Consider the following 27,414-nt stretch of genomic DNA (forward strand, 5'->3'; position numbering starts at 1 on the left):
ACTCACCAAAATGAATCGGGTTTTTTAAGTCATTTGAGTCTCTGAGTCAGTTGCCCAGAGAGTGCCAAAAATGTACTTTTTCTCTCAAACTTAATTTGTTTTTATTTTCATGTAAATCCTACTGCTACGATGAGTGACTGAAAAATAAAAACAACTATTTTATAGAGCAAAAAAGAATAAGATTTCTAAATTGGACATTTATTTTTGTTTATGTTATTAGTATTTCCTCTTTATCATCTTTGCACAAAAACAAAGTGTAGACTGAATGTTATATTGCATCAGTCAGACTATCAGGCTTCATCTCAGATGAAGGAGTGACTCTTCCGTGGTAACAAACTGAGTTTCAGCAGCTGAGAGGCAGGAGGGAAGGGTGAGTGAGTGGTCTTGATGCATTCTCAGTCTAGACTAGACTAGAAAGAGGGGCGCTGCTCTTGTGGCGACCAGCAGGTTGTCTCTCTCTGTCAGTGTCAGTGTTTTAACTTATTTTATTTCATTCTTTTATTCCTTTATATATATTTTTTTTTGCCTGAGGAAATTCTATAGCATCGGCTTGTGCTTTGTGGAACTTCTTTTAACGAAGATGGGTTTTTTATTTCGCATGATTTTATTGGCAATCCTGACGGTTGTTTGGAGTCATTCCTTTACCATCAATAATCCTGGCTAATGTGCAGTCTCTGAGGAGTAAATTGGATGAACTGCATTTGAATGTCGCACACTTGCGTGGCTACAGGGATACATGTCTAATGGCATTCACAGAGACTTGGCTCAAGGACTCTGACCCTGATTGTTCTCTGGAACTAAATGGCTTCGGGTTTCCCATACGTTTGGATCGAGACCCCGGAGCTACCCAGAAATCTCAAGGAGGAGTGTGTTTGTATATAAATCAGAAATGGTGTAAAAATGTGACCGTTCGTAGACAAGTGTGTCTGCCTGACATTGAGCTCCTCTCTGTGTCTTTGAGGCCGTTTTATCTGCCGAGGGAATTCCCACAGATCAACGTCACCATTGTTTACATCCACCCTAAAGCGAATCCTAAGAATGCGACTGACACCATCTCCATTTTTTTCCTAATAACAAACCATGGTCTTCAAAAGGTCTTATGAGGCTGATTCATGAAAGGAAAAAAGCTTTTATTGAAGGGAATATCTTGAAAGTCAGAGAAATTAGGAAGGAGATCAGATCAGAAATTAAAAAAGCCAAAGTAAAATACAAGGATAAGGTAGAGGCGGAGATGGGTAGCAATAACTTAAGGGTGGCCTGGGCAGGCATGAAACACATGACTGGTCACTGTTACAGTGACTGTAATAAGATAAGTCTTCCTGGTTTTAGTTCAGACTCTCAGTTAGCAAGTAGAGAAGCTTATAGACCCTCTACAATTTGCATACAGGCCTCGTAGACGTGTTGATGATGCAGTGGTCACTCTGTTGAACTTCCTTTATCGCCATCTTGATGGCGCCAAAGCTCATGCTCAGCTCTTATTTATTGATTTTTCTTCAGCTTTTAATACTATCCAGCCACATCTTTTAGCTGATAAACTTCTTAACCAGTTTACACTTGATCTTAATCTCGTTGGTTGGGTTTTAAACTTTTTAACTGACAGATCTCAGTGTGTGAGAGTGAACGGCTGTTTTTCCAAACAGCTGAACTCTTCCACTGGCTCACCGCAAGGTTGTTGTCTCTCTCCTCTACTGTATATTTTGTACACTAATGACTGTCGCAGTACACAGGCCAACAGGCATTTCATTAAATACGCAGATGACACAGTCATTGTAAGCCTCCTTCATGGTGAAGAGGATTCCCATGGGCCTGTTGTGGATGAGTTTGTTTCGTGGTGTGATCAGTCCTTCTTAATGATCAGCACCTTGAAAACCAAGGACATGGTTATTGACTTCAGGGAGACATCCCCTCATCCTGCGCTAACAGTGGTAAATGTGCAGCCATTGAACTGGTGGACAGTTATAAGTATTTGGGGGTTGTTCTTGATAAAGCTCTGTGCTTTGAGTCACATCTTGCTGCTACAGTGAAAAAGGTTCAACAAAGACTTTTTAAGGAGGTTGAGAGGTTTCAATGTTTCATCTGCAATGATGACTCTTTTTTTATAAAAGTTTTATTGAATCTGTTTTAACTTTCTGTATCATTGCTTGGTACGGTAATATGTCTCTGAATAATAAGACCAGACTTAACAACCTGGTTAAAGTGGCTGGTAAGATTTCAGGGTGGTCTCAGGTCCAGCTTGTGGACTTTTATAACAGGCATGTGCTGAGGAAGGCGACCTCTGTCATGTTGTGTTCAGATCATCCTCTCTTTAATGATTTTCAACTGCTTCCATCAGGTCGTCGTTATAAAGTGCCTGCAGTGAAGACAAAGAGACATAGATTGTCTTTTGTACCTACTGCTATTATCATAGTTAATAACACTGAACCATATGTGTTGTTGCCATTGCACATTGTACTTTTTTGATGAAAAATCTAGGTTGTTTTCTCAGGCTTATATTATATTATATTATTTTGGAGTGTGTATGTGATGTGTTGGTTGCCTGTTTGTTTGTTTGTACGGACATACTGCAAATCAATTTCCCATTAGGGACAATAAAGTTACCAATAACCAATAATCATCCAGGTAAGTAAATCTCCAAAAGTTGATTCTGTTCATCTGGACGTAGCGTTTTGTGGGAGAAATGTTTCATCATCATCCAGGTGACTTCTTCAATCTCGGCTGACTGCAGGTTTCAATCTTATAAACAGTACATTTGCATAATGACTGAAACCAGCCCACTGAAGGAACAATGGGCTGGGAGGTCAGTTCCTTAATCATAATTATGCAAATTCTCATGACCATTGATCAAAGCCCACTGATCAAAGCCCACTGATCAAAGCCCACTGATCAATAGCCATGAGAACCATTCACAGAGAGTTGGGGAATGGCTGCAATCACAGCATTTTAATCATTATTTTAAAGGCTGTAGATTGGAGCCATTGCTCTAACAGTGTACAAATGTAACAGGGCTTGGTGCTGATGCTAACAGTGCTAGCTGCTTCAGCCTTTATTTACACATTATAAGCACATTTCGCTTATTTTAAACAGTATATAAAACAGCTAGTACTGCTGGGACGTTATATTTTCACAAGCTAACATGAGCCAATCAGTGAGATGTCTAGCCATGACAGTTGTATGTTGCTGTGAGAAGAGTCGGGCTACATACAGTGATGATAGTGTTAGCCATGTTAGCATTTAGCTTCTATGTTTTTATAGTTTACACTTCTTGTTTATTGCTAGCTGCTCTGTTTAGTTGCTTTAGGGTTTCTTAGTTTACTTTTCCTGCATTATTTTGGTAGTTATCGTGCTTGGTGTCATAAGTTCAGTTTGACTTCCTCCCCTGACATTGTCTACATTAGTTTCAGCTGTGGAAGGATTTATTGAGTGTTTTCTATTTCTTCCATTTGAACAATAGTGGTGCACTCTATGCTTGTAGCTGCTGTGTGCTACGTTCTTCTGTCAAACAAGATGGCGCCTGTGTTTGGCTTTGCCGCCGCTGCAGCTTGCTGGAGGCAACAATGTAGTTTTTCACTGTCGTCAATCATTTTTTGTAATGTCATTTTTGCTCTTTTGAGTTCTGACTTAATTTCTGCTGCTTTAAATTATGATTGGGAGATACTATTAACCCTTTAAGGCCGGTCAGAGTGGGAACGCTCAGTTTTGCGTAACTATTTTTAAATGCCTGTAGATCGGCAACCACACAAGCTAGTGCAATAATTTTTATTTTTGCATGTGAAACCGGAGTTGTACTTACATCTTATGTATCCAGCTTATCCTAGGTCACCGTTTCCTTCCACACATAGCTTTGCAAAAGTTGCATGAAAAGCACTTGCAGCAACAAAAAAGTAATATTCCAGAAACACGCTTTGCCAATCCGATCAGATGTTCATAGCACTTCCTACGTTGGAATAGATGTCAGCCCAAACTATCGTATGTCCGCCATTACCTGCCCGAAACCTGAAGTGACGTCGTTTTTGCGAAAATTCTAGTTATTTGTTTGTTTGTTTTTTTTACCTTGAAGCCTACACTGGTGTTTTTAAAAGTCATGTTTGAGTTTACCCTTTCAGTATAGTTTCTGGGAGGCTTAGAATTCAAATTACACAGTTGGAAATAGTTTATTTTGATGCACTGAGGTTTTTCTTGCAAATTCACATGGTAGTATTTATTTTAGTTTTTCATGCAGTATATACAATTTGGTGTATCTCAAAAATACAACTATGGATACACTCAAATTACATTTCCTGTGGTTGGAAACTATTTTGTGCAACTTTTTTAGTTCTTCCGTTTTGAGGGATAAACCTCTTAAATTTCTCTAACTACAACTATATGTAAAAATACAAAACAAAACAATTTTCAATTTGTTCTAGTTTATTGCACTTTTTGCTGTATATGTATATATGTATATGTAGTTACTATGGACTGAATGCATACATATTATTAAAATTTGGGCTATAACGGTTGTATTGATGTATAGCAACTTGAACTGCTCCCCAAAATGGCACTACAGCAGTGGTTCCCAAACTTTTTTTGCTGGGCCCCCCTTTGTTTTACACGAAAAACGTTCGCCTCCCCCCCGGCGCGTGAACAGCACGCACACGCACTAACACATCCTCCAACCACACACGCCCATATTTTGCTCCATTGCGGTTTATTTCACACCTCTAACATTTAGTAAACAATTAAGCAAATACAAGTAATCTGCAATAAATTACAGGTAGTAAGAAAATAAACTACTAAATCTTTTACGCTACGTCCGCACCTACACTGGTATTTTTGAAAACGCAGCTGTTTCATCCAAACAGTGTTTCAAATCACCAAAAACTGAGATTTTTTTAAAACTCCTTTTTTGCGGACGAGGAATACAGAGTTCATCTGGCAACGTCAAAGGTTGCGACTTTTTTCACGTCACGTTATTGTTTATGTGAGATGAATTGCAGAATGGCAGACAGAGACAAAATACTGTTACTCTGAGTATCTGCAGGTTTCACACGCAGTTACTGTCCCTCCATTTACAAAGGCGTCACGGGTAGTTGTTTTTTCTTCTTCTGTAATACTAATCAACATTGCTGTCAATACATTTTCAAAAAATGCCTCTCTGTGCAAAATGGGTTCAAAAACATAAACAGCTGTGGGATCCTGTTTGTCTGTGATTTGAATCGAGGGAACAAATCGTGGCAGGATCAGCCTGATGTTATTTGTATCCCGCTGTAACTTTACTCTATAAAGAGCAAACATCTCCAACATGTCAGGAGTAGTTAGTCACTACAACAAGTGTTTGTGAACTAAAAATTAAGAATGTGGGATCCTGTTTGTCCATGATTGGAAGAGCCCAGCGCTGCTCCCGACGCAGGGACCTACCTCAGCACCTGTGCAGGTGAAGCCAAAGGGCAGATTTGCTTCACCATATTTTCTAGTCTTTGGCTTAGAATGAAGTTGGTTTGGAAACATATTCAGCGATGCTTCATCTCCTGCTTTGCGTTTCTGTGGGCGCCGTGCTAGCAGTGTTCAAGCGTTTTGTTCCCCTCCCTTTTCATACCGCGCCCCCCCTGCCATGGCTCTGCGCCCCCCCTAGGGGGCGGGCACCACAGTTTGGGAAGGTCTGCACTACAGCATGTAAAAATCTAAAGATAAGCTCTGGCAGACTTGGTTCTATGGTAGGTCTTAAAGGGTTTAACATCAAAGATTCAGTGGAGAGCTACTGTAACAGCTGAACAGAAAAACTCTTCCTCCCCTGGTGTGCTACTCTTCACAACCCGCAGGACTTTCACCCTCAAGAGATGGAAAAGGGGAACGAGGGCCGACGTCCAGGTGAAACTGAGAAGCTACCAGAGGCTAGCTTCTTGGCTGTGGGGAGAATCCTGGTGCCTGCGTCCACTTCCTCTCCTGACATTTAGTTAATATGTTACGCCGGTGACTGGGACCTGGGCTCTGTGGCTCAGAAGCAGTTTTTCTCACGGTGTGTCCGTCAAACGTTCACTGTTTTTATTGATAACAGCTATGTCTGCTCATCGATCATTGCTTCCCCCAGCTCTGGAGTCGCTGCCCTGCCCAGCAGGTCCACAGGTCTGCATTGTCTTTATTTCAAGTGCCGCTGCAGTCAGCTGTTGATTTTGCAGATCGACCGTCATCAACTCGGTTGGCCCCGCTTAACGTTCGCTCCATAACAAACAAATCATTTATTCTAAGCGATCTCTTTATTAAAGAGTCTCTAGATTTCATGTGTCTGACTGAGACGTGGCAGCAAAATAAGAATTATGTCCAATGTTCCCTCTAATGTTTCATGTGTCTGAGCGAACACACAAACTCCCTGAGCGGTCCCTTGGATCACTGGATCACGTTGTCATTAACGTGGCTTCACTCTACATCAACCAAAACACCGGTGTCGGCACATGAGGACGCTGTCATAGCCCGTCAGCGACGTTGATTAGCTGCGTATATACGAATGTGAATCATTGGCTGGACTATGGGATAAGGCGGCATCGTTCTAAATACTGGAGCAGCCAGTCACTGACTAACACTGCAAAGCAGAATTGTTAACGTATTTATTTTAATTTCAATTCAGGTTAGTATTTAGTATTTATTTATTTATTGTCATTGTCAAGAACAATGAAATTGCGTTTGGGGCTTCCATACAACCCAAAAAAAAAAGAAGAAAATAATAAATACCCCTTAAAACCCAAGTGTACATATTTAACCCAGTGTGACTCCAATGCAATAAGACAATCCTTAGCAACAACATGAGAACATGACAAGTAATGTTCGTAGAAAATCAGACAAAGACCTGAGAAACATGACAAAGTACAACAATGCAACCCATTCAATATTATTGTACTGTGAGATATGATATCAGATATGATAGTTATCTATTTAAGAAAGAGGGGGGGGCAGGAGGGGGAAGAGAATAAAGATATGATGCACCAATGCAGACCAGTTCATTGCTATTAAGAAGTTGGATATGGTTATTGTCCGTGAGAGGGGGGCAGAGAGTTCAGGAGCCTCACAGCCTGTTAGATATCTTTTTGTGCGCAATGCAGATACTCTGTGTGCAGAGAGCGTGTCAGCGGATTGCACCCGTGCGCAGCTTAGAGGGAACATTGATTATGTCCACTTGAATGAAATCTGCCCGGCTGGCTGCTCCGTCATCTGAACTCCGCGTCTTTTAGGACGTGGTGGAGGACTCGCTGTTGTTTACCAGGACAGATTCACGTGCAGTCTGATGACCTCGGACTCCTTTTCTGCATTTGAGTCACAGATGATGGTCAGTTCTCTAAAAACCAGTTATTGTATTTTATTCTACCTGATGGGGTCTTTCTAACTGAATTTAATGACCTTCTGACATCCATCATTTCATTGGAGAAGGTTGGGAGATTTGAGCCGTCATATTGATGAAGCATCCTGTAACACTGCTGCTGAGCTCATCACTGTCACTGAGTCTTTTAACTTTAGGCAGCATGTTTCTGGCCCCACACATACAAAGGGTCACACACTGGATCTTGTTTTCTCCCTGGGTTTAAATATACATGATGTATGTGTGGAGGATGTCCATGTGAGTGACCATAGCTGCATATTTTTTAACTTGTTATTTTACTTGGATCCTTCATCTCCTAAACTGATGATCCAAAGGCGGATTATAAACCAAGATGCTGCTGGAAGGTTCTCTGCCATGTTTGACCCTCGCATGGCTCGTAGTGACCTCGACTCACGTATTTTATCCTTTAATGATCAATGCAAGTTGTTGGAAAGCCCACTGATAACATGTTTACATGGCTAAAATGTTATGGCTCATTCATTGATAGTATTTTCGCCATAGAAATTGTTATGTCCTATATTGTTGAACCCACCATGTCTATGCTGATGCTCTTTGAACGCACCACATACGTACTTGAGGCCATGCAGTGGCTGCTAGTCTGTGTTCTCAGTATTTTTATGTGTCAGTTCCAGTTTTAGAGCTCTAAAGTGCAGCTATCGTGTTAGGAATATGTTAGGAATAGACAGGAACACTGAGCACACTGAGGTCAAATCTTTATTTAGGGCGACCGTGGCTCAGGGGGTTGGGAATCGCATCTGTAACCGGAAGGTCACCGGTTCGATCCCTGGGCTCTCTGTCCTGGTCGTTGTGTCCTTGGGCTTTACCCTACTTGCCTACTGGTGTTGGCCAGAGGGGCCGATGGCGCGATATGGCAGCCTCGCTTCTGTCAGTCTGCCCGAGGGCAGCTGTGGCTACAACCGTAGCTGCCTCCACCAGTGTATGAATGTGAGAGTGACTGAATAGTGGCATTGTAAAGCGCTTTGGGTGCCTTGAAAAGCGCTATATAAATCCAATCCATTATTAATATTTTACCACTCGCTGCATTCTTGATGTTCATGTTCTTCTCTTTCCCCTCACCCTGCAACCAGTCATGGTAGATGCTCCTCCTGGAGCCTGTTTTCACTGGGAGGATCTTTGTGTCAAAGGGAGTTCTTCTTCCCACCATCACCAAGTGCTGCTCACAGTGGAGGCGGTTACCTTACACTGTTAAACAGCTTCAGATGACTGTTGTTGTCTGTTGGGTATTGTCACTTATAAATAAAGTTACATTGAATGGATGTATGGATGGATAGATGTTATTGTGACAAAGAGAAAACGATTGTTGACAGATTGATTGTTGTTTTGTGTGTCTGCAGTCTGTCAGGCTGTCTGATCACAGAGGAAGGCTGTACTTCTCTGGCCTCAGCTCTGAGCTCCAACCCCTCCCATCTGAGACAGCTGGACCTGAGCTACAATCATCCAGGTCCCTCAGGAATGAAGCTGCTGTCGGCTGGACTGAAGGATCCAGGCTGGAGACTGGACACTCTCAGGTATGGAGAGAATGTCTGATAGAGGAGGAAGAGCTGGAAACATTTCCTGTGTCCTTCACTCACTTCCTGTTTGTTTCCTGCAGATGAGACATGAACAATCACACATGCAGGAATATTTTCAGGGACAGACACACTAGTCTAGCTGGATAGTTCATGGATATTTATGTAGGGGTCTCCAAGGAGTCTGGTTGCAGGAACATTTAGGTCACAGGTGTACCTGAGATAGATACCAGTGTACCTAATAAAGTGTCAGCCATGTGTATGTTTCCCATGCTGTATGTCCACAGTGACAGAAGGATGAAACAAGGCTGTGAATCATTTCAGTCTGTGTTTGTGACAAAGAGGCAGACAGGAGCAGCTAACATTTGGAAATGGAAGCTTAAATAATGACAAACTCTACATTCACAGCTGAATTAACAATAAATTTGTTCTCAAGTGCACATTTAGCAGCTAATGCTATTACTGTTTACCCTTGCTTTCTACAACTTGAGCAGCTATTGCTAAGTAGGCCACTTTGCTCTGCTAAGGATTTATGTGACCATGATGAAAACTCTGATAAGCTAATGCTGCTAAGCTAATACTGTTTATGGGCCCTGTTAGAATCAATATTTCATTCTCATTCTGTTGTTTGAGAACAATATTAACGTTTCACATCATTATAACACAAGAGAAAAGGGTATTAGCGTTAGCTACTAATGCTTATTCACCTCAAATTAGCTTTAGCTGCTAATGGTAGCCTACTTAGCAATAACTGCTCACTAATATAATGCTAATTCACATCAAATTAGCATTAGCTGCTCAAGTTGTTATAAGGAAAGAGAAAACGGTATTAGCATTAGCTGCTAATAATTGTTCACCCCTAATTAGAGTTAGCCCCTAATGGCAGCCTAATTAGCATTAACTCCTGACGTCGTTGTAATGCAGGGGAAAAGAGTTACCATTATCGGATAATGCTAATTCACATCAAATTAACATTAGTTAACAACGGTAGACTTCGTATCATTAGCTGCTGTCATTCTTACAAAGCAAACAGTATGAGCATTAGCTGTTAATGCTTTCTCATCTAACATTAGAATTGGCCACTAATGGCGTATTGTTAAAAAGTAAAAAAACACATTGTTAGCATAAGCGGATGATGCTAATTCACCTAAATTAGCATTAGCTAATGATGGCTACATACCTAGCATTAGCTACTGATATTGATATAAATCAAGAAATGTTTGCTATTAGCATTAGCTTTTAATGCTTTTTCATCTAAAATTAGAATTAGCCACTAATGGCGTGCTATTTAGCATTACCTCTTCACATCGCAGGGGAAAAGTTAAAATTAAATTAAAAAAAATGTTCAGATTAGCTACTCATATTGTTAAAAAGTAAGAAAAAACATTGTTAGCATAAGCGGATAATGCTAATTCACCTCAAATTAGTATTAGCTAATAACGGCAACCTACTTAGCATTAGCTGGTCACATTGTTATAATGCAAGAAAATATGGTATTAGCATTAGCTGCCAATTCCTAAATACCTAAAATTAGCATTACCTGTAATGGAAGTCTACTTAGCATTAACTCCTCGCTAATGTAATGCTAATTCACATCAAATTAGCTTTAGCTTTAGTATTAGCTGCTAGCACCAGCCTACCCAGCACTAGCTGCTCACATTGTTAAAAGGAAAGAGAAAACGATATTAGCATTAGCTGGTAATAATTATTCACCCCTAATTAGAATTAGCTGCTAATGGCAGCATACTTAGCATTAACTCCTCACATCGTTATAATGCAAATGAGGCTAACTTACATTAAATTAGACTGCTGTTATTAGCTAATGCTATTTAGCAGTAGCTGCTCACATTGTTATAAAGCAAAGGAAAACGATATGAGCATTAGGTTCTAATGCGTATTTGCCTTTAATTAGACGTAGGTGCTAATGGCGACCTACTCAGCATTAGCAGCTCAGATGTTGTATTGCTAGGGAAAAGAGTGTTAGCATTAGCCGTTCACATTGTTATAAAGTTAAGGGAAATAGTGTTAGCATTAGCTACTCACATTGTTAAAAAGTAAGTGTTAGCATTAGTGCATAATGCTAATTCACATCCAATTAGCATTAGTTAATAACGGCAGCCTATTTAGCATTAGCAGATAATGTTGAATTTGGCCCACTGGAAAAGTTAAGAACTCAAGATTTAGGAGTGTTTCTCGATAGCTCTTTCTCATTTGAGAAACAAATAAATGTTGTTATTAAAACCAGCTGTAAGCTTTATATTGTTGATTGTCATTTCCCATATGGAAAAGATATATAAATCTTATAAAGTTTGTATCTGTCTTGTGTGAAACTTGTATGAAAAGCATACAAGAGTGAAAACAGATATAAGATCCCTTGAAAAATTATATAATGAAACTTGTATGTTTTCGATACTTACTAAAACAATATATGAAAGTAATGAGAAAGTGGCCACTTTCGTGAGTATGACTTTCATCATATAAGTTTTTAGTCTTTTCCATATGGGATATGCTTAAAAATATTTACTCATACATGCTTAGTTTTATAATCGATTGGATGATGATAGAGGTTTGATCCTTAGTAGTCTGTAAAGACTCTGTGTGCCTTCCACATTGCTCTGGCATGCACACACCACTTGGGGCCATGAGAGAGGTCGTACCCTCTCTTACTGATTTATGGTGTAGGACAGGGGTCTCAAACTCAATTTAGCTGGGGGCCGCTGCAGGCAGAGTCTGGGTGAGGCTGGGCCGCATTAGGTTTTCTACAAGAAAGACATGGTTAAAAAATTCCAATCTTCTCAAATCTCTTTATTTTTATTTTTTAACACAAAATATGAAAAATGAATAAACAAATTAAGAATTAATAAGAAAATAAATCAATCTGTAATACATAAATAAAATAATAATAAGATATTTTTAGTCAGTGAACTTGTGTGTTTTTTTCAGTCTTCTATATCTGCTGTATTTAGATTGAAATGTCTGTATTAACAGTTCTATAACCTTCTTCTGAACATGAATGGAACACTGTAGAAAATGAACTGTTCTTCTGAACATGGCTTCTCTTGCCTACTCCTTGCTGCTAGAGACCTGGCAGCGTTTCCTCTCGCATAGCCGAGCCAGATTTGGCCTGAGGGAGGAAGCAGTTGCGACCCTCAGTATGTCTTGAAGCTGATCATCCGTAAGTCTGGACCTGTACTTGGACTTATTGAAGTTCAAAGTGGAGAAGAGCTTTTGGCACAAGTATGTGCTACCAAAAAGGCACATGGTCCGCTTGAACATTCGGGAAAGCCGAGGGAAACTAGGGCTCAAGTCTCTCAAAAATTGTCCAAGCTTGTCTGCTTTTCCACTCACCTCCCTGAACTTTGCTTTGAGTTCAGAGTTGCACTGCAGCTCAATGAGCTCCATTTGAAGCACAGAAGGGGCATCTTGCACATCAAAGGAGAAGGGGTCCGCAAACATTTGAAAGGTGGCTCTGTGTGTCTTGAAGTCAGCAAATCTGTGATCAAATTCCTCCTGTAGCATCAAAATGACATCAACATACTCGTCAGCACTGAATGGTGTGCCTGCATCCACGAGTGCCTTGCATGCTGGGAAATGGCAAAGGTTTGTCTGAGAGAGCTGAGCTTTCCAGAGCGCCAGTTTTGTGGAGAATGCTCTCACGTTGTCATAGGCAGCACTGACAAGTTGCCCCTGGCCTTGTAACGTCTTGTTCAGTACATTAAGCTCATGTGTCATATCAACAAGAAAAGCTGAGTCCATGAGCCATTTGGGATCAGTTAGCACAGGAACACTAACTCCATCCTTCTCCATGAAGGCTTCACTTCTGCTCTCAACTCAAAAAGTCTCTTTAATACATTTCCCCTGCTGAGCCAACGTACCTCAGTGAAGTCGAGCACATCCCCATATTCTGACTCAATTTCCTCTAAAAAAGCACAGAACCTTCGGTGCTTTAAGCCCCTGGATCTGATTTGGTTGATGCATTTCACAACAATAGACATCACATTGTCAAACTTCAGGCATTTGCTGCAAAGGACCTGCTGATGGATGATGCAGTGCAGAGCAATGGCCTCCTCCACGCCTTCCTCTTCCAGTTTGTTTTGTGCCACCAGTCCATGTTTCCTCCCTGTCATTGATGGCGCTCCATCTGTTGTTATTCCAACAAACCTCTTCCATGGCAAACCAACATTCTCAATGGCATCACACAGCTTGTAAATATCTGCTGAGCGGTGGTCTGGCCATGCATTGGAATTACTGTGAGCAGCTCCTCCATCACTTCAAAACTGTCATCAACACCACGGACATACATTGGGAGCTGGGCAGTGTCGGTGATGTCTGTGGTCTCAAATTCAAATTCAAATTCAAATTCAAATTTTATTTGTCACGTACACAGTCATACACAGTACGATATGTAGTGAAATGCTTGGACAACTGCTCGTGACCTAAAGAAAACAAAAAAGGAAAAGGCTATGAATAAGATAGGAAATAAATATGAAAAATTAAAAAGGGTAAATTTAACTAGGAAGGAATAAAATATAAATTAAGGTTAAAAATGAAATAACTGTACAACACAAATTAGAATGAAGGGTAAATTTAACTGGGAAGAATAAGATAAAATATATAAATTAAAGTTGAAAATAAAATAACTGTACAACAAAATACACAATACACAATATAGAACTATATAAGAATGTATGAAGAAATCTAAATATAAATAAATATATACACAATAACAGCAGCTGTACAAGTATTAACTGGAAATGAAGAATATAGTGACCAGTGTTGTGCAAAAACAATGTCCAGAAAGTCCAGTGTGTGTGTAAGAACCATATGTGTGGGTCAGTACTGTGTGGTGGTGTGATTGAGAGACCGTATCGCCTGCGGGAAGAAGCTCCTCCTCAGTCTCTCTGTGTTGGTCTTCAGGGAGCGGAATCGCTTTCCTGACCTCAACAGAGAGAACAGTCTGTTGTTGGGATGGCTGAGGTCCTTCACGATCTTCCTGGCCTTGGTCCAGCACCGCCTGCTGTAGATTGAGTGCAGGTCAGGGAGCTCGGAGCGGATGGTGCGCTCAGCTGACCGCACAACCCTCTGTAGAGCTCGTCTGTCCTGCATGGTGCTGTTCCCGAACCAGGTTAAGATGTTTCCCGCCAGGATGCTCTCTATGGTGCACGAGTAAAAGTTCCTGAGCACCTTGGAGGGCAGTTGGAAGTCTCTCAAGCGTCTGAGGTGGTAGAGATGCTGTCGGGCCTTTTTCACCACGGTGTTGATGTGACAGGACCATGACAGGTCCTGCGTGATGTGAACTCCGAGGTATTTGAAGCTGTCCACTCTCTCCACTGGGCACTCGTTGATGACGGGGGTCTGGTAGTTCCTCTCCTGCTTAGTGCTGAAGTCCACTATCAGCTCCTTTGTCTTACTGACGTTTAGAAGGAGGTTGTTCCTCTGGCACCAGTTCTCCAGATTCCTAATCTCCTTCACGTAGGCCATCTCGTTGTTATCAGAGATCAGGCCCACCACGACGGTGTCGTCAGCAAACTTGATGATGGTGGTGGAGCTGGTAGTGGCCACACAGTCATATGTGTACAAAGAGTACAGCAGGGGGCTCAGAACACACCCCTGGGGGGCTCCAGTGCTGAGAGTGGTGGAGGCTGAGACATGTCCGCCCATCCTTACTGCCTGTGGTCTGCCAGTTAGGAAGTTGGAGATCCACTGACACATAGATGAGCTGAGTCCCAGATGCTCCAGCTTGGTGGTGAGTGTGGAGGGAATTATGGTATTAAATGCAGAGCTGTAGTCTATGAAGAGCATTTTAACATAATTCCCCATTCTAGTGTCCAAGTGAGTGAGTGATGTGTGGAGGAGATGAGAGATGGCATCGTCTGTGGAACGATTTGGACGGTAAGCGAACTGTAGTGGGTCCAGTGTGTCTGGTAGTGAAGAAATGATGAAGTCTCTGACCAGGCGTTCAAAGCACTTCATCACTACTGAGGTGAGGGCTACAGGGCGATAGTAATTGAGAGAAGCAGGGTGGGGTTTCTTCGGGACAGGAACAATGATGGACTCTTTGAAGCATGTGGGGATCACCGACTGAGATAAAGAGATGTTGAATATCTCAGTGAACACAGGAGCTAGCTGGTATGCGCAGTCTCTTAGGATACGACCTGGGATGCCGTCTGGTCCTGCTGCTTTCCTGGTGTTCACTCTTTTGAAGGCTCTCCTTACTTCATGCTCGGAGATGACGAGCACGTTTCCGGTGCTGGCAGTATCTTCCTGTCTGCAGCCGTTAGCGCCGCTAACACTAGCATTGTTGGAGACCTTAGCTGCAGCCTAGAAGCGAGCATAGAAAGTGTTCAGCTCGTCTGCCAAAGTCACGGCCGCGTTCGTCATACCGGTTGTTGGTGTTTTATAGTCCGTTATTGTCCTTAGTCCCCGCCACAGGCTCCTAGAGTCACTCTGTTGGAGTTGTGACTCTAGTTTCCTCCCGTAGCGCTGCTTCGCCTCTTTCACCGCCCTCCGCACGTTATATGACGCGGCTTTGTACGGGTCCATGTCCCCTGTCATGAGTCCCGTGTTGTAGGCAGCAGTGCGGGATCTCAGAGCGTCGCGGATGGTTTTATCCACCCACGGCTTCTGGTTGGGAAACGTTGTGATAGTCTTTGTCTCCACGGTATCATCCGCTAGTTTCCCGATGAATCCCACAACCGCTTCCGTAAACACGTTGACGTCATCGTCGGAGCTGTTTCTGAACATGCCCCAGTCTGCGTCATCGAGTGCGTCCTGTAACGCGGCCACCGATTGATCCGTCCAGCGCGCGACCTTCCTCTGAACCGGAACTTCCTGTTTCAGCCTTTGTTTGTATTTTGGCATGAGGAAGATGGCGGCGTGATCAGATTTGCCAAACGGAGGGCGGGATTGTGCCTTGTAGCCGTCCTTGACCGTAGTGTAGCAGTGGTCCAGTGTCCTTTCACCCCTGGTGGGGCAGGTGATGTGTTGATAAAAGTTCGGCGCTGCGCGTTTGAGGTTGGCGCTATTAAAGTCCCCCGTCACAATAAGCGCAGCGTCCCGGTGTTGTGTCTGGTGCTGTGTGAGTGCCTCATGCAGCTCGCATAAGGCGGTGACCGTGTCCGCTTGTGGTGGAATATAAACGGCACTTACAATGACCGATGTAAATTCCCGAGGTAGATAAAAAGGACGACACATGATGGACAGTAGTTCCAGATTTGGTGTGCAGGAGCGTGTGAGAGGAACAACGTTCGCACTGTTGCACCAGTTGTTGTTCACCATTAAACACACGCCGCCTCCCCTTGACTTCCCCGAGTCCCGTGTCCTGTCCATGCGGTGAACCGAGAAGAACTCGGCCGGCTGGATGGCGTGGTCCGGCACCGCTGGGTTCAGCCATGTCTCGGTGAAGCAGAGGAGATTGCGGTCCCGAATGTCTCTCTGGAACTTTATCCTGGCCCTGAGGTCGTCAAGCTTGTTCTCCAGTGACTGGACGTTGGCGAGCAGGATGCTAGGCAGAGGTGTGCGGTGTGCACGAGCTCTCAGCCTGTTCCTGACGCCGGCTCGCTTCCCTCTAGGCCGCCGCCGCTTCCCTTTGTTCTCCCTCGAGATCTCACTCGGCCAGCTCGGATCCGGAGTTAAAAACTTCGAATTGTGAGTACATTGTATACCAATAGAAACAAGAGTGTCACTGTCATACCTAATGTACCCAATGGTGATGATTTTGCCGATTTAGAAACGCTGAAAACTAACTTAAAAAACAAAGACAAAGAAAAAGTGGTCGGAGCAGTCGTGACGGCAGCCGACCTCACCAGCGCCATCTTAAAAAAAAAAAAAAAAAAAAAAAAAGAGCGACTGAGTATACACTGAAATATTTGGCTTTCTCACACAGTTGGTCATAAATGTCACTTGACAGGTCAGAAATGCGATCTGCTGCGGTGTTGGCAGAAAGGCTGATGTTGCTAAACTGACCTTTCTTTCCCGGACAGACTATATTTGCAGCCTGCAACATGCACTTTTAGACAAATGCACCTTCTGTGAATGGCTTCCCTGCTTTAGCAATCATCTCACTAACCACGTGGCTCCGACTGCTGCATTATTCTCTTTGGTTGCTTTCTTGGAGAAATCTTGCTGCCTCAGTAGATCTGTTTTAAGACTGGCAACCCGGTTCGCTCTCTCGTCTCCCTGGTATTTTGCATCCAGCTCAGCATGTCTAGTTGTGTAATGACGTTTCAAATTGTATTCCTTGTGCAGCGCAACTTTCTCTGTGCAAATAAGACAGGTCGGGGTGCCCCTGTGCTCAACAAAGAAATATTGCATTTCCCACTTTTCCTGAAATTGTCGGTGCTCATCACCAACCTTTCTCTTCACCGCAGGCTTTGAAAAAGACATGTTTGGGGCTATGTGACATTTATAATTCTACTTGGTGTCACTGTCGCATTGAAGTTTCAATCAAGCGTTTAGCCGACGGACGGGGAACGTCTCAACGCGTAGAGAACGTCATTTCTGCTTCTTTTTCTTGCAACCGTAGCACGGCGATCGGCAGATAAAAAGCCGGTAGCAGTCTCCTTTGTTTTTACGCTCGATGTTCATGTCTTTCATGACGACACGAACACCGTGGCGTTTGCAGATGGTAGAAAGTGCAGGGATAGCGAGCGCAAAAAAGGCGACTGCTCACGGCGCCGGGCTGTTGTTACAGGAGAAAGAAGCGGAAACGACACCGTGACATATAACAAATAACATCAGCTGTTTCTGATGTTAGTTGTTTTGACTGCTTTTACATTATATTGAAATATATGTAATGTTCATGTTTGCTGCAATGCAAACGCAGTGATGCAAATAAAAACATCGAGCCACAAATTACGGTGCGACCCTATAATTAGTCCGGGTTACCGGGGACTGTTGTTGCCGATGAACAGGTGTCGCTATGTGACTGCAGACTAAATTGGGCTGCATTGAGTTCATGACTTTTCTTTTATCCCGCCGCCTACGCATCACTGTGAGAGTTAATATGAGATCTCTCTCTGTGGAAAAATAACTTTAAATCCCACTGACGTGTGTATAAATCTATATACGTATAATGTCCCGCTGGGCAGCAACTTAAAAAAACAACTTTTTTTGAAGTGTTGTGAACGCAGCGCGCTGGGGCGAATGTCGGCGTTTGCCCAATAGAAAGGAGGAAGCCAGCCAGGCACAGGAAAGAAAGAAACACTCCAGGGCAACGCTGCTGGAACTTTGACTCATTGAGAAATGTTTCCCTGCTTGCATCAAGCCCGGCTGGTGTCCCCTGAGATCCATATCCCACCCTGATTGGTGGGTTAATTCAGCTCCGCCCACAACACTGTAAAGTGTCATACATTATCAAACTAACATTACATTTTCATATTAAGGTGGGGCCAAAAACTATCGTCCTGCGGGCCGCAATTGGCCCGCGGGCCGCGAGTTTGAGACCCCTGGTGTAGGAGGACACCTACTCTGTGTCTGGTTAAGTATAAGAGCCCTTTGTTAGGGGGACCGCTGGACTCTTAGCACCAGCTTTGGGGTCACAGGGTCACATCTGGAACACACACACACACACACACACACACACACACTAGGGCTGGGCGATATATCGAGTTTTTTAAAAATATCGATATATTTTCATACGAGATATAAGATGTGACAATATCGTTTATATCGATATAGTCTATGTTACGTTATAATTATACTTGTGGAGCCGCAGATTTGCCTCTCTTTCGTCCACTTTTGTCTCCACGCAACGTTACTCTGCCTCGCCTCTCCTTCACTGAACACGACTCCGCCTCCCCCATAGCTTCACCTGACAATGACAAGGCAATGACAAGATGAAAGCGGAAAATCTCCGTTAGCGAGTTACCGCGGATGGCCCCGTGCGTGGGGCTGGACGGCGTCAACGTGTTAGCGAGCTAACCGCGCTAACGAGCTAACCGTGCTAACCGTGCTAACGACATGCAGCCCGGAGGGGCTGCACGGCCTAAAATCCTTTCATTTTCTCAAAACTCGACAGTGCGCCTTATGTATGAATTCTGGTTGTGCTTACTGACCACGAACCGATTTTATGTGGTAAACAGCACTCAGCAATCTGTCAAAAAATGTTTTAATATGACTTTGCTAAGCCACGGAGCTGCACGGCTTGATGTCGGAGGATTACGGCTACCGGGGAGGAGCCTCGCGGAGTGATACGTACTGTGTGTGTATAAGGACCACAAATGTTCAGAGACGTGGTGCAGCTGTGAAATCTGTCTCTTTGTTATTATGCTCAGCGTCTATTAGTTTACATTTTGACTGCACAATTGTGAGCTTTTTGTTATGCACAAAAACAACATTATTTTCTTTTATTTATGGACCATGATTATTTAATAAATGCTGATAATTTATTTTTGAGTAATTTCTTCATGTACATCTACGCTGTATGTAAATAAAAGTGCCCGTGTGACATCTGGGACACAGTGTGACTAAGAACTCTCTTTTTGTTCTTAACTTATGGCTTTAAAAAAAAAGAATCGAGATATATATCTTATATCGCCATCCAGCTAAAAAATATCGAGATATGAATTTTGTGTCATATCGCCCAGCCCTAACACACACACACAGACACACACACACAGACACACACACACAGACACACACACACACACACAGACACACACACACACAGACACACACACACACACAGACACACACACACACACTATGCACAGACTGGTACTCTTTGTTCATACCTGTGTAAGACGTCATAATGAACTTGTGCATATTCATGTAAGCTCAATAAAGAGCAGTGTTACGAGGGAGCAGACGAGAGCGACTGAGGTCAAGTGAAGGAACGGCGCTGTCACAGTTCTCTCCCTCATCAATTGTCTGGTTCCAGCGGTGGGTCTGTGCTAGACGACCCATCACCAGCTTTTTCCACTGGTTACCAGTACGTGGTAGAATCCACTTCCAGATCTGGTTGTCTTTAAATCTGTGAATGGATTGGCTCCATCTTATCTCTCTTTAACAAAAGAATCCAAGTGGAGCCCTCAGGTCTGCAGATAAGCAGCTTCTGACCAGAACTAGACGTAAAAACAGAGGTGAGCTTTATCGATGGCTGCAGCCAAACTCTGGAACAGTCGCCCTTCACATCAGGTCGTCACCAACACTGGACATTTTTAAAAGCCGGTTGGAAACACATTTGTACTCTGTAGCTTTCAATCCTGACCAGTCTTTATAGTCATTACTGTGTATGTTTCCTATTTTCTCTCTACTCTGTGCAGCACTTTGGCTCAAGCTGTTTTTAAATGTGCTGATAAATAAATGTAGATTTCTTTGAATAAAACAGTGGAGCCGAGCTTTGAGCTCAGTGTGTAACAGTGTGTGTGTGAGAGCCATGTAATGTCCATGTGTGCATGCTGACTGTGCTGCTCTGACCCCCCTCCTCCTTTCAGGGTGGAGCCTGCTGGAGTCCGATGGTTGAGACCAGGTCTGAGGAAGTGTAAGTGTGTTTTTAATGGGATTCATGAAAACAAAGCAGCACACATTCAACCATCTTCATCATGTCAGGAGTCATCATCAAAGTGTCAATCAATGAACAGATGATGGATCAATAACTGCGGCTGGATTGTGTTTGTTCTCTCCATCAGATTCCTGTCAACTCACAATCGACACAAACACAGTGAACAAAAAGCTCCAACTGTCTGACAACAACAGGAAGGTGACATATGTGAAGGAGGTTCAGTCATATCCTGATCATCCAGACAGATTTGATTACTGGGAACAGCTGCTGTGTAGAAATGGTCTGACTGGTCGCTGTTACTGGGAGGTCGAGTGGAGAGGAGGCGTTGAGATATCAGTGAGTTACAGAAGCATCAAAAGGAAAGGAGGCAGTGATGACTGTTTGTTTGGATACAATGATCAGTCCTGGAGTCTGAGCTGCTCTGATGATGGTCCTCGTTATGTCAGGCACAATAGAATAAAAACATCCATCTCCTCTTCCTCCTCCTCCTCCTCCTCCTCTGTCTCTAACAGAGCAGCAGTGTATGTGGACTGTCCTGCTGGCACTCTGTCCTTCTACAGAGTCTCCTCTGACACTCTGATCCACCTCCACACCTTCAACACCACATTCACTCAAACTCTTTATCCTGGGTTTACAGTCTGGTCTCGTGGTTCCTCAGTGTCCCTGTGCTGAGTGGAGTGTAAAGAGTGTCTCCTGTTACAGAAACACTCTGACTGTTGAACAGATAGTTCAGTCTGTACATGTCTGTCTCTTTCACTCACAAACACGTTTTCAGATTCATGGATTCAATCAGTTGATGTTTGAAACTCTTCTAAATGATTCCTTGTAAACTTCTTCCTCTTCAGTCACAAACAAACAGGAAGTGATGTCACATGTGTTCCTGTCCACACAGCAGAATGAGTCTATTGCTGACAGTGATGTACAAACAGAGTGAGCATTTCTGAGGCCCAAAATAAACTGAGTAGTTCACTGAATGAACAATGGACTGTGAGCTCAGTTCCTTCATCATTAGTATGGATTATATATGTATATGTATTATATTAGTATCATATATATCAGGTGCTGCTGCTTTCAGTCATTGTGCAAATGTGCTGTTTGTAAGCTTGTAAAGCTGCAGTCAGCTGAGACTGAAGAAGTCACCTGATCAGTGAGCAAACGTTTCTGAAAACGTCCAGATGAACAGAATCAACCTTTTGGGATCAGCCAGCAATGCAGCATCATTGTTGTTCAGCTTCAGAGGTTTGCAGGAATGAACTGATGACCAGAAACAGCTGCAAAGTCCAAGAAAATACCAGCTGGAGTTCAGCTGCATTTGAAGAAGTCAAAGAAAAGTAAGGATGGCAAAGGGCGACGTTTTCTTCCAAAGAGCTGCAAACATGGTCGACGCCTCATTAGAAGAATCATCTGGACATTTGTGAGGAACTCTAACCAAGAAAGCAACGTCACACAGATCCAACAGACAGTTTCCATGACTGCAAGTGTTGAGTGGAAAAATGCTACATTGCATTATTGCATCCTCTCACCACAGGAGGCGCTGTTGGCACCACTGATTGCTGATCAGCTGTTCTCTGATGATCTGATTGATACTGTGAATAACGGGACTCACTGAACTCTGTGACACAGTGAAGATTACAGAGTTTAACTTCACCCTTTAAGACTGACCACAGAACCAAGTCCGCCAGAGCTTTTGTTATATTTTTACATGCTGTGGAGCCATTTGTGGGAGCATTTCAAGTTGCTATACATCAATACAACTGTTATAGCCCTAATTTTAATAATATGTATGCATTAAGTCCATAGTAACTACATAAACTGCAAAAAAAACCTCTGCTCATCCATCTCTGTGTGTATCAGGATACATTTGGCTCATAATACACAGAAAAATCAGAGTTATTACCTGTAATAAATGTGAAAGATTCCTGCAGTGATAACCAGGCAGGACTGAAACACATCCAAGCTGTCACCACGGTAACAGCAACGTGTAGAGTGAGGGTGGGGTGCACCACAGCAGCATGCTGGGACTGCTGAGGGTGGAGGAGGGAGTGATGATGACATCAGAGCTGCAGCACAGAGACCAGTGAACACACAGTCTGTTCATCTTTGCATAGATACAATATACAGCACAATATTGAATGACAGACACGCTGTGGGAGCTTCCACAGATACACTGACGTCAGCATCCAGAGTCCTCCTGCTGCTCCCCCCTCAGAGCCCCGTGATCAGCACCAACACATTCAGTTAGATGACAGAGTCCAGCTGCAGCTAGAATCAGCTCCCCTCTGTGAACAACAGCACAGCGTCAGTGTTTCACACTCAGTGAAAGGAGGAAACAGCAGAAGAACACCATGTGTGCTACGTTTCCCAGGACACACTACAAACTGCACAAATACAGAGCAGCACGTGGAAGGACCTGGAGCTGCATTTACAGAGCTGCAGACAGCGTGATGTCCTGTATGGACAGGTGGAAGGAACCAAGTCCTCAGCTGGAACACTCGTGTTTGTCCACAGACAGGAAACACAGCAGGAAACTTCCTCACAGAAGTGCAGCTCATGGATAACACACTTCCTGTCAGTCAGAATGAGGCTGCAGCCAAACACAGAAAGGTGTTTTTGTCCAGATGAGCCCAGAGAAGAAACACGAGTGTTCACAGACATCAGAAGCTCAGAGAGGTGAAACATGAGGTTGGAGTCCTCGTCAGCATCCAGAAGAGCTGCTGTGAAACCCTGAGTACTCATGACAGACTCTGATGGCACAAACACATCATGATTCAAACAGAAAGACAAACATGGAGCTCCTGATCCTCCTGCATGAGAACAAGCTGACATGAGCGCTGTGTCTGAGAGTGTCTCCCTGTCACAGTGACAATAACACAGCTGCTGCTCACAGTCATTAAACTGACCTGAGGTCAGCTGTGCTCCTTACATATGAACCATGTGACCTCACATCAGTGCTGTGGATGACTGTAGTCATAGAAGAGTAGAGCTGTAGCAGGTGGTGTGAGGAGGAGGTGGTGTATTCTAGTTAACGCAGTACTGAAACACTCCAGCAGAGGGCGCTGTTAAGTCCTTATTGTAACACAGTTACTGTGTGCAGTTAGACTTCATACATAATCTGCACTTATTTCCATCAGACATGCTGTCAGTAAATGATTGGTTTCTATTGATTCTACTTCCTGTTGACTCGTTTGATGACAGTGAAACAATCACAGCTGATTGTGTGATGATGTAAACTGTCACTGTTACATTCAGTGTGTGTGACATAATGTTAGTGCAGGCTGATAACAGCCTGGTTCTGTTAGAAACACATGAACGTGTCCATAGATCAGTGTGTGTTTAACATGAGAGCTTCAGCCCTGCTGATGTGTTAAATAAAGACATGCAGGAAAACTGATGAGACTCTGAAATAACTCTTTATATTTATAATGTAACTCTGCATCAAAAGAACAACAAAGGATCCCAGACAGGTTTCTGTGAACAAAGACCATTCTGATGTTTCTGTGTTTCTAACACTTTGACATTATTAGTAAACAGACTGCAGTGAGCAGCATTTATAAAGAGCTTCTATATAAAGATATGACAGCTGTTTGACAAGTTTATCACTCTGTGTTTGGACCTGATCAGTCCAGCTGTTTACTTGAAACATGTTCATTTACCTGTTCTGTTATATTCATGTTCTTGTCTCTGTTGAAAACACATTTTAATGTCCCTCAGATTTTTCTCCCAGATGAATAAATATAAAAATGACACAAACTGACTGCAGCTACTTTTTGTCCTTTCTGTCAAAAACCTTCATGTGACTCATGAGAGACACGTTTCAGCTGTTTGTGACAGATCAGAGGCCAACAAGTCATTTATAACACTTTCCATCATTGTTTAAAGTTCTCAGTGTTTCTGTGTTGCTGCGTATAGGATCTCCCAGCATCATCACTGTGCTGTCCAATCATTGTGTGCGAGGTTACCCTTATAGTGCGATGTGTGTTTGCACAAAGAGAAGCATGTGTGTCAAATATAAATAAGCACAGAACAGAAACAGCTGCTCGTTTCTTCTGTTTAGAGTCAAGTTAGTGTTTTGTGTCTTTGTTTGAGGCCTGATGTCGAGCAGAGGTGTGTGTAACTGCACTGGTCTGTTATATGTGTGAAGTGTGTGCTTCTCTTCAGCATCATCTTTGTCACTGCTGATTCCTTTGTGTCATCATGTGTTGAGAAGAGAGAACAGTTATAACGGAGGAGCAAAAGGAAGCCCTGAAATCTGCATCAACAAGGAAGTGTTGGCTCACCAGTGATCCCAGCAGAGCCACTGGTTTGGCTCCAGTTGTTCTAGATTCAATGATGTTGTTGCTACAGATACATGTCAGCATCTTTATTGAATTTAATATGAAGCAGAAATGGTGTCATTAGGAGAAGAAGAGGAGAACAAGTCCGGCGAGGAGGCAGCAGCTCTTAAAGATGAAACAGCAGCTCAGCCCTGAGCTCAGAGAGCTGCACATGAAAAAGCTCCTCAAGCAGATCCTGTCAGAGGTTTGTCATCAACAGGAGGAACTGTTCACATCATAGGATGAAGATGCTGTCAGCTGGATGAAGAAGGTTATTTAATGCAAACGTTCACACTGAAGTCAAATTGTTGTCGTGTTGAACAGATTCATGTACTGATCGTCTCCAGAATGTTAGAAGAGCTTCAATGAATCATTAGAAACAACTTACAGCTGCACAGCTGTGTCAAACACATCTGTGTGTCATTGTGGGATTGTTGTGTTTCTACATGTGACACACGTCTAAAACATGCACACAATCTGAACACAAACAGGGACTCATGTGTTCCCACAGCCAGATGCTGAGAGCCATTTCCTTGTAGTCCTGTGTCTACATACATGAACCATTAGATGTTATTGGAATGATTGTCAGCTCTGATAGTTTCATGTGTGTTTAGCTGGACGCTGTTTGATCCTCGACATGTTTAAAGGTGTCCAGTCCTGAGACACTGGGGCTGGAAACAGCTGTGATGTCATTGGACTGTCACACAGACAGAAGTGCATGAAGCGAGCAGCCGAGGAGCCGCTGATGTTTTGGATTCAACAGCATTTGAAAGGTCGACACAGACACATTTGCACACAGAAAGCTGAATCTGTCATATGCCACAGTGAACTCACTGTTCAGTGTTTTTCAGGAAGCTTCTTAACTGCCTCTGCTGCCAAACAAGCAGCTGATGTCCTTGAGAAGAAGCTGAAGAAGTCTTCAACAACAAATACAGGAAGTGGACTTTCAAATACTAGATTCACTTTAGACTCACAGAGAAATGACTCAACCAGCTGTGTTTGACTATATGAAAGGTCAGTGTGTGTCTGCACACAGACTGTTGTGTTGGACTGTTATTCAGTTGTCTGCTGAATGTTTTCAAATGTCTGCATCTCAGCTGTGATGAGGCTGGGGGTCATGGGAGGCCACCGTAGCAGCCTCTTCAACATCATGACATCATCATAAATGCTGCTGGACTGTCTGATGGGCTGACGGTGAAAAAGCCGTCGGGAAGGAAACAGAAGACATTTCAGAGGCTGCAGCAGATTTCTTTGATTCGGGGCCTTTTTCAGCTTTATTGGACAGAGCAGTGAAGATAAGTGACAGCAAAGCAGAGAGAAAGGGGGCGTGGCCCGGGTCAAAGCCAGGCCAGCTGCTCTCCACCTCGTGGTCACCTGCTCATCCTAGTGAGCTCCACCAGCAGCCCTTTCACACACTTTACACTGTCAAACACTGTGTGTGGACCTCAGCTAACAACAGGCTACATTTAAGTCTGGACTACATGCTTTTATATTGTTTTTATTCCATCAGCAGCTCAACATCATGAGCAGCTTTGACATAAAGACATCAAACTCAAGCTGACTTTAAACTACTTTTAATACAGGGGCTCAAAAACAACAACATCTTTATTATATATCAGGACAGAAAGTCATTTCATCTCAAAGGGAAACAGCTTTATTTGGAATAACCAGCACTATCAACTGGTTTGGGATCTCCACCAGTTTCATGTCTTTGCAGCTTCTCCAACAAAGTTCCTGTAAAATCAGCATGTTTGTCTTTATTGGTTTGATAGTGATTGATTATTCAGTCCCAATCTGCTGTCATCTAAAGAACAAAATGATGTTTCTATGAGTCACAAAGCTCCAGATGTTGTCGGCTTCACAAAGAAAACAAAGAACTTAAACACAAAGTGTTTGGAGCCAAAATGTTCCCAAGCTGCTCTTTTTGAAATGGCAGAGGTACAGTGGTGTCTAACAGCACACTGTGGAAGGCAAACATGTTATTGTTGGATGAAACTTCATGAATCCTTTGTAGATTTGAGCTGTTGGAGCCTTTCTTTTCTCTTCAGGTGTACAGATGCTGAGGAGGCAGGTGAAGCAGGTGGAGCTGTTGTGATGCTGCAGAGGGTGTGTCTTAGTAACTCTGTGAGGCAGAACTGGATCCAACATTGTGGATGTGTTGATGTTGGAGCCATTAAGAGTCTCTGGCCACACTGTAGGATTTCCCTTTGATCCACTGTGGGGGCATTTTGGAGTCTGTCAGTGAAACTCTTCATGTTTGTGTTTGACTCCAGTTTATAGAAACAGAGAAATGTGTCATGCTTTTGTTCGGCCTCCACAAATACACACATTTGTTCATTGGTTGGACTTTTTGGAAGGAGACACATTGAAAACCATGTTAATAAGATCTTGTTGTTTCCTGTGGATCCGACACAGAGAGTGGACTTCAGACAGAAAGCGTGGAAGAGATTTTAGAGGCCGTGTGTGGCAACAGGAAGTTTCTGTGTGTTTGCTGATCTTACATGTGGAAAACAACACGTGATGTTTGTGAAGTTCTACAATGATCATTGTTCTCACAGCATTTTGAGTGGGAACAGTTCAAACTGGGAGTAGTGGGAGTTATTTACTGATTGAAACAAGCTGAATGTTTCTGTGACGATGAAGATCAGCAGCTCAGCTGATCAATGAACTGACATCTATCAGTCGTTTCATGAGATGAAGTCATCAGCAGACATTTGTTCTGAC

The 27,414-nt window shown here is 43.1% G+C and overlaps 1 protein-coding gene across 1 annotated transcript in view; it reads left to right on the forward strand.

Annotated features, from left to right (window-relative positions):
• Window positions 1-22,257, forward strand: part of LOC308399225 (protein NLRC3-like) — a 63,518-nt gene extending 41,261 nt beyond the window's left edge. The window contains exons 9-11 of the mRNA XM_080886351.1: window positions 8,701-8,874; window positions 20,310-20,356; window positions 20,505-22,257. Of these exons, the coding sequence (XP_080742477.1) occupies window positions 8,701-8,874; window positions 20,310-20,356; window positions 20,505-21,049 (766 nt within the window). The 3' untranslated portion in view covers window positions 21,050-22,257. The remainder of the gene's footprint in view (window positions 1-8,700; window positions 8,875-20,309; window positions 20,357-20,504) is intronic.
• The last annotated feature ends 5,157 nt before the right edge of the window (window positions 22,258-27,414 follow it).

Source organism: Rhamphochromis sp. 'chilingali' (assembly GCF_963969265.1).
Source record: "Rhamphochromis sp. 'chilingali' genome assembly, chromosome: 1".
NCBI lineage: Eukaryota > Metazoa > Chordata > Actinopteri > Cichliformes > Cichlidae > Rhamphochromis > Rhamphochromis sp. 'chilingali'.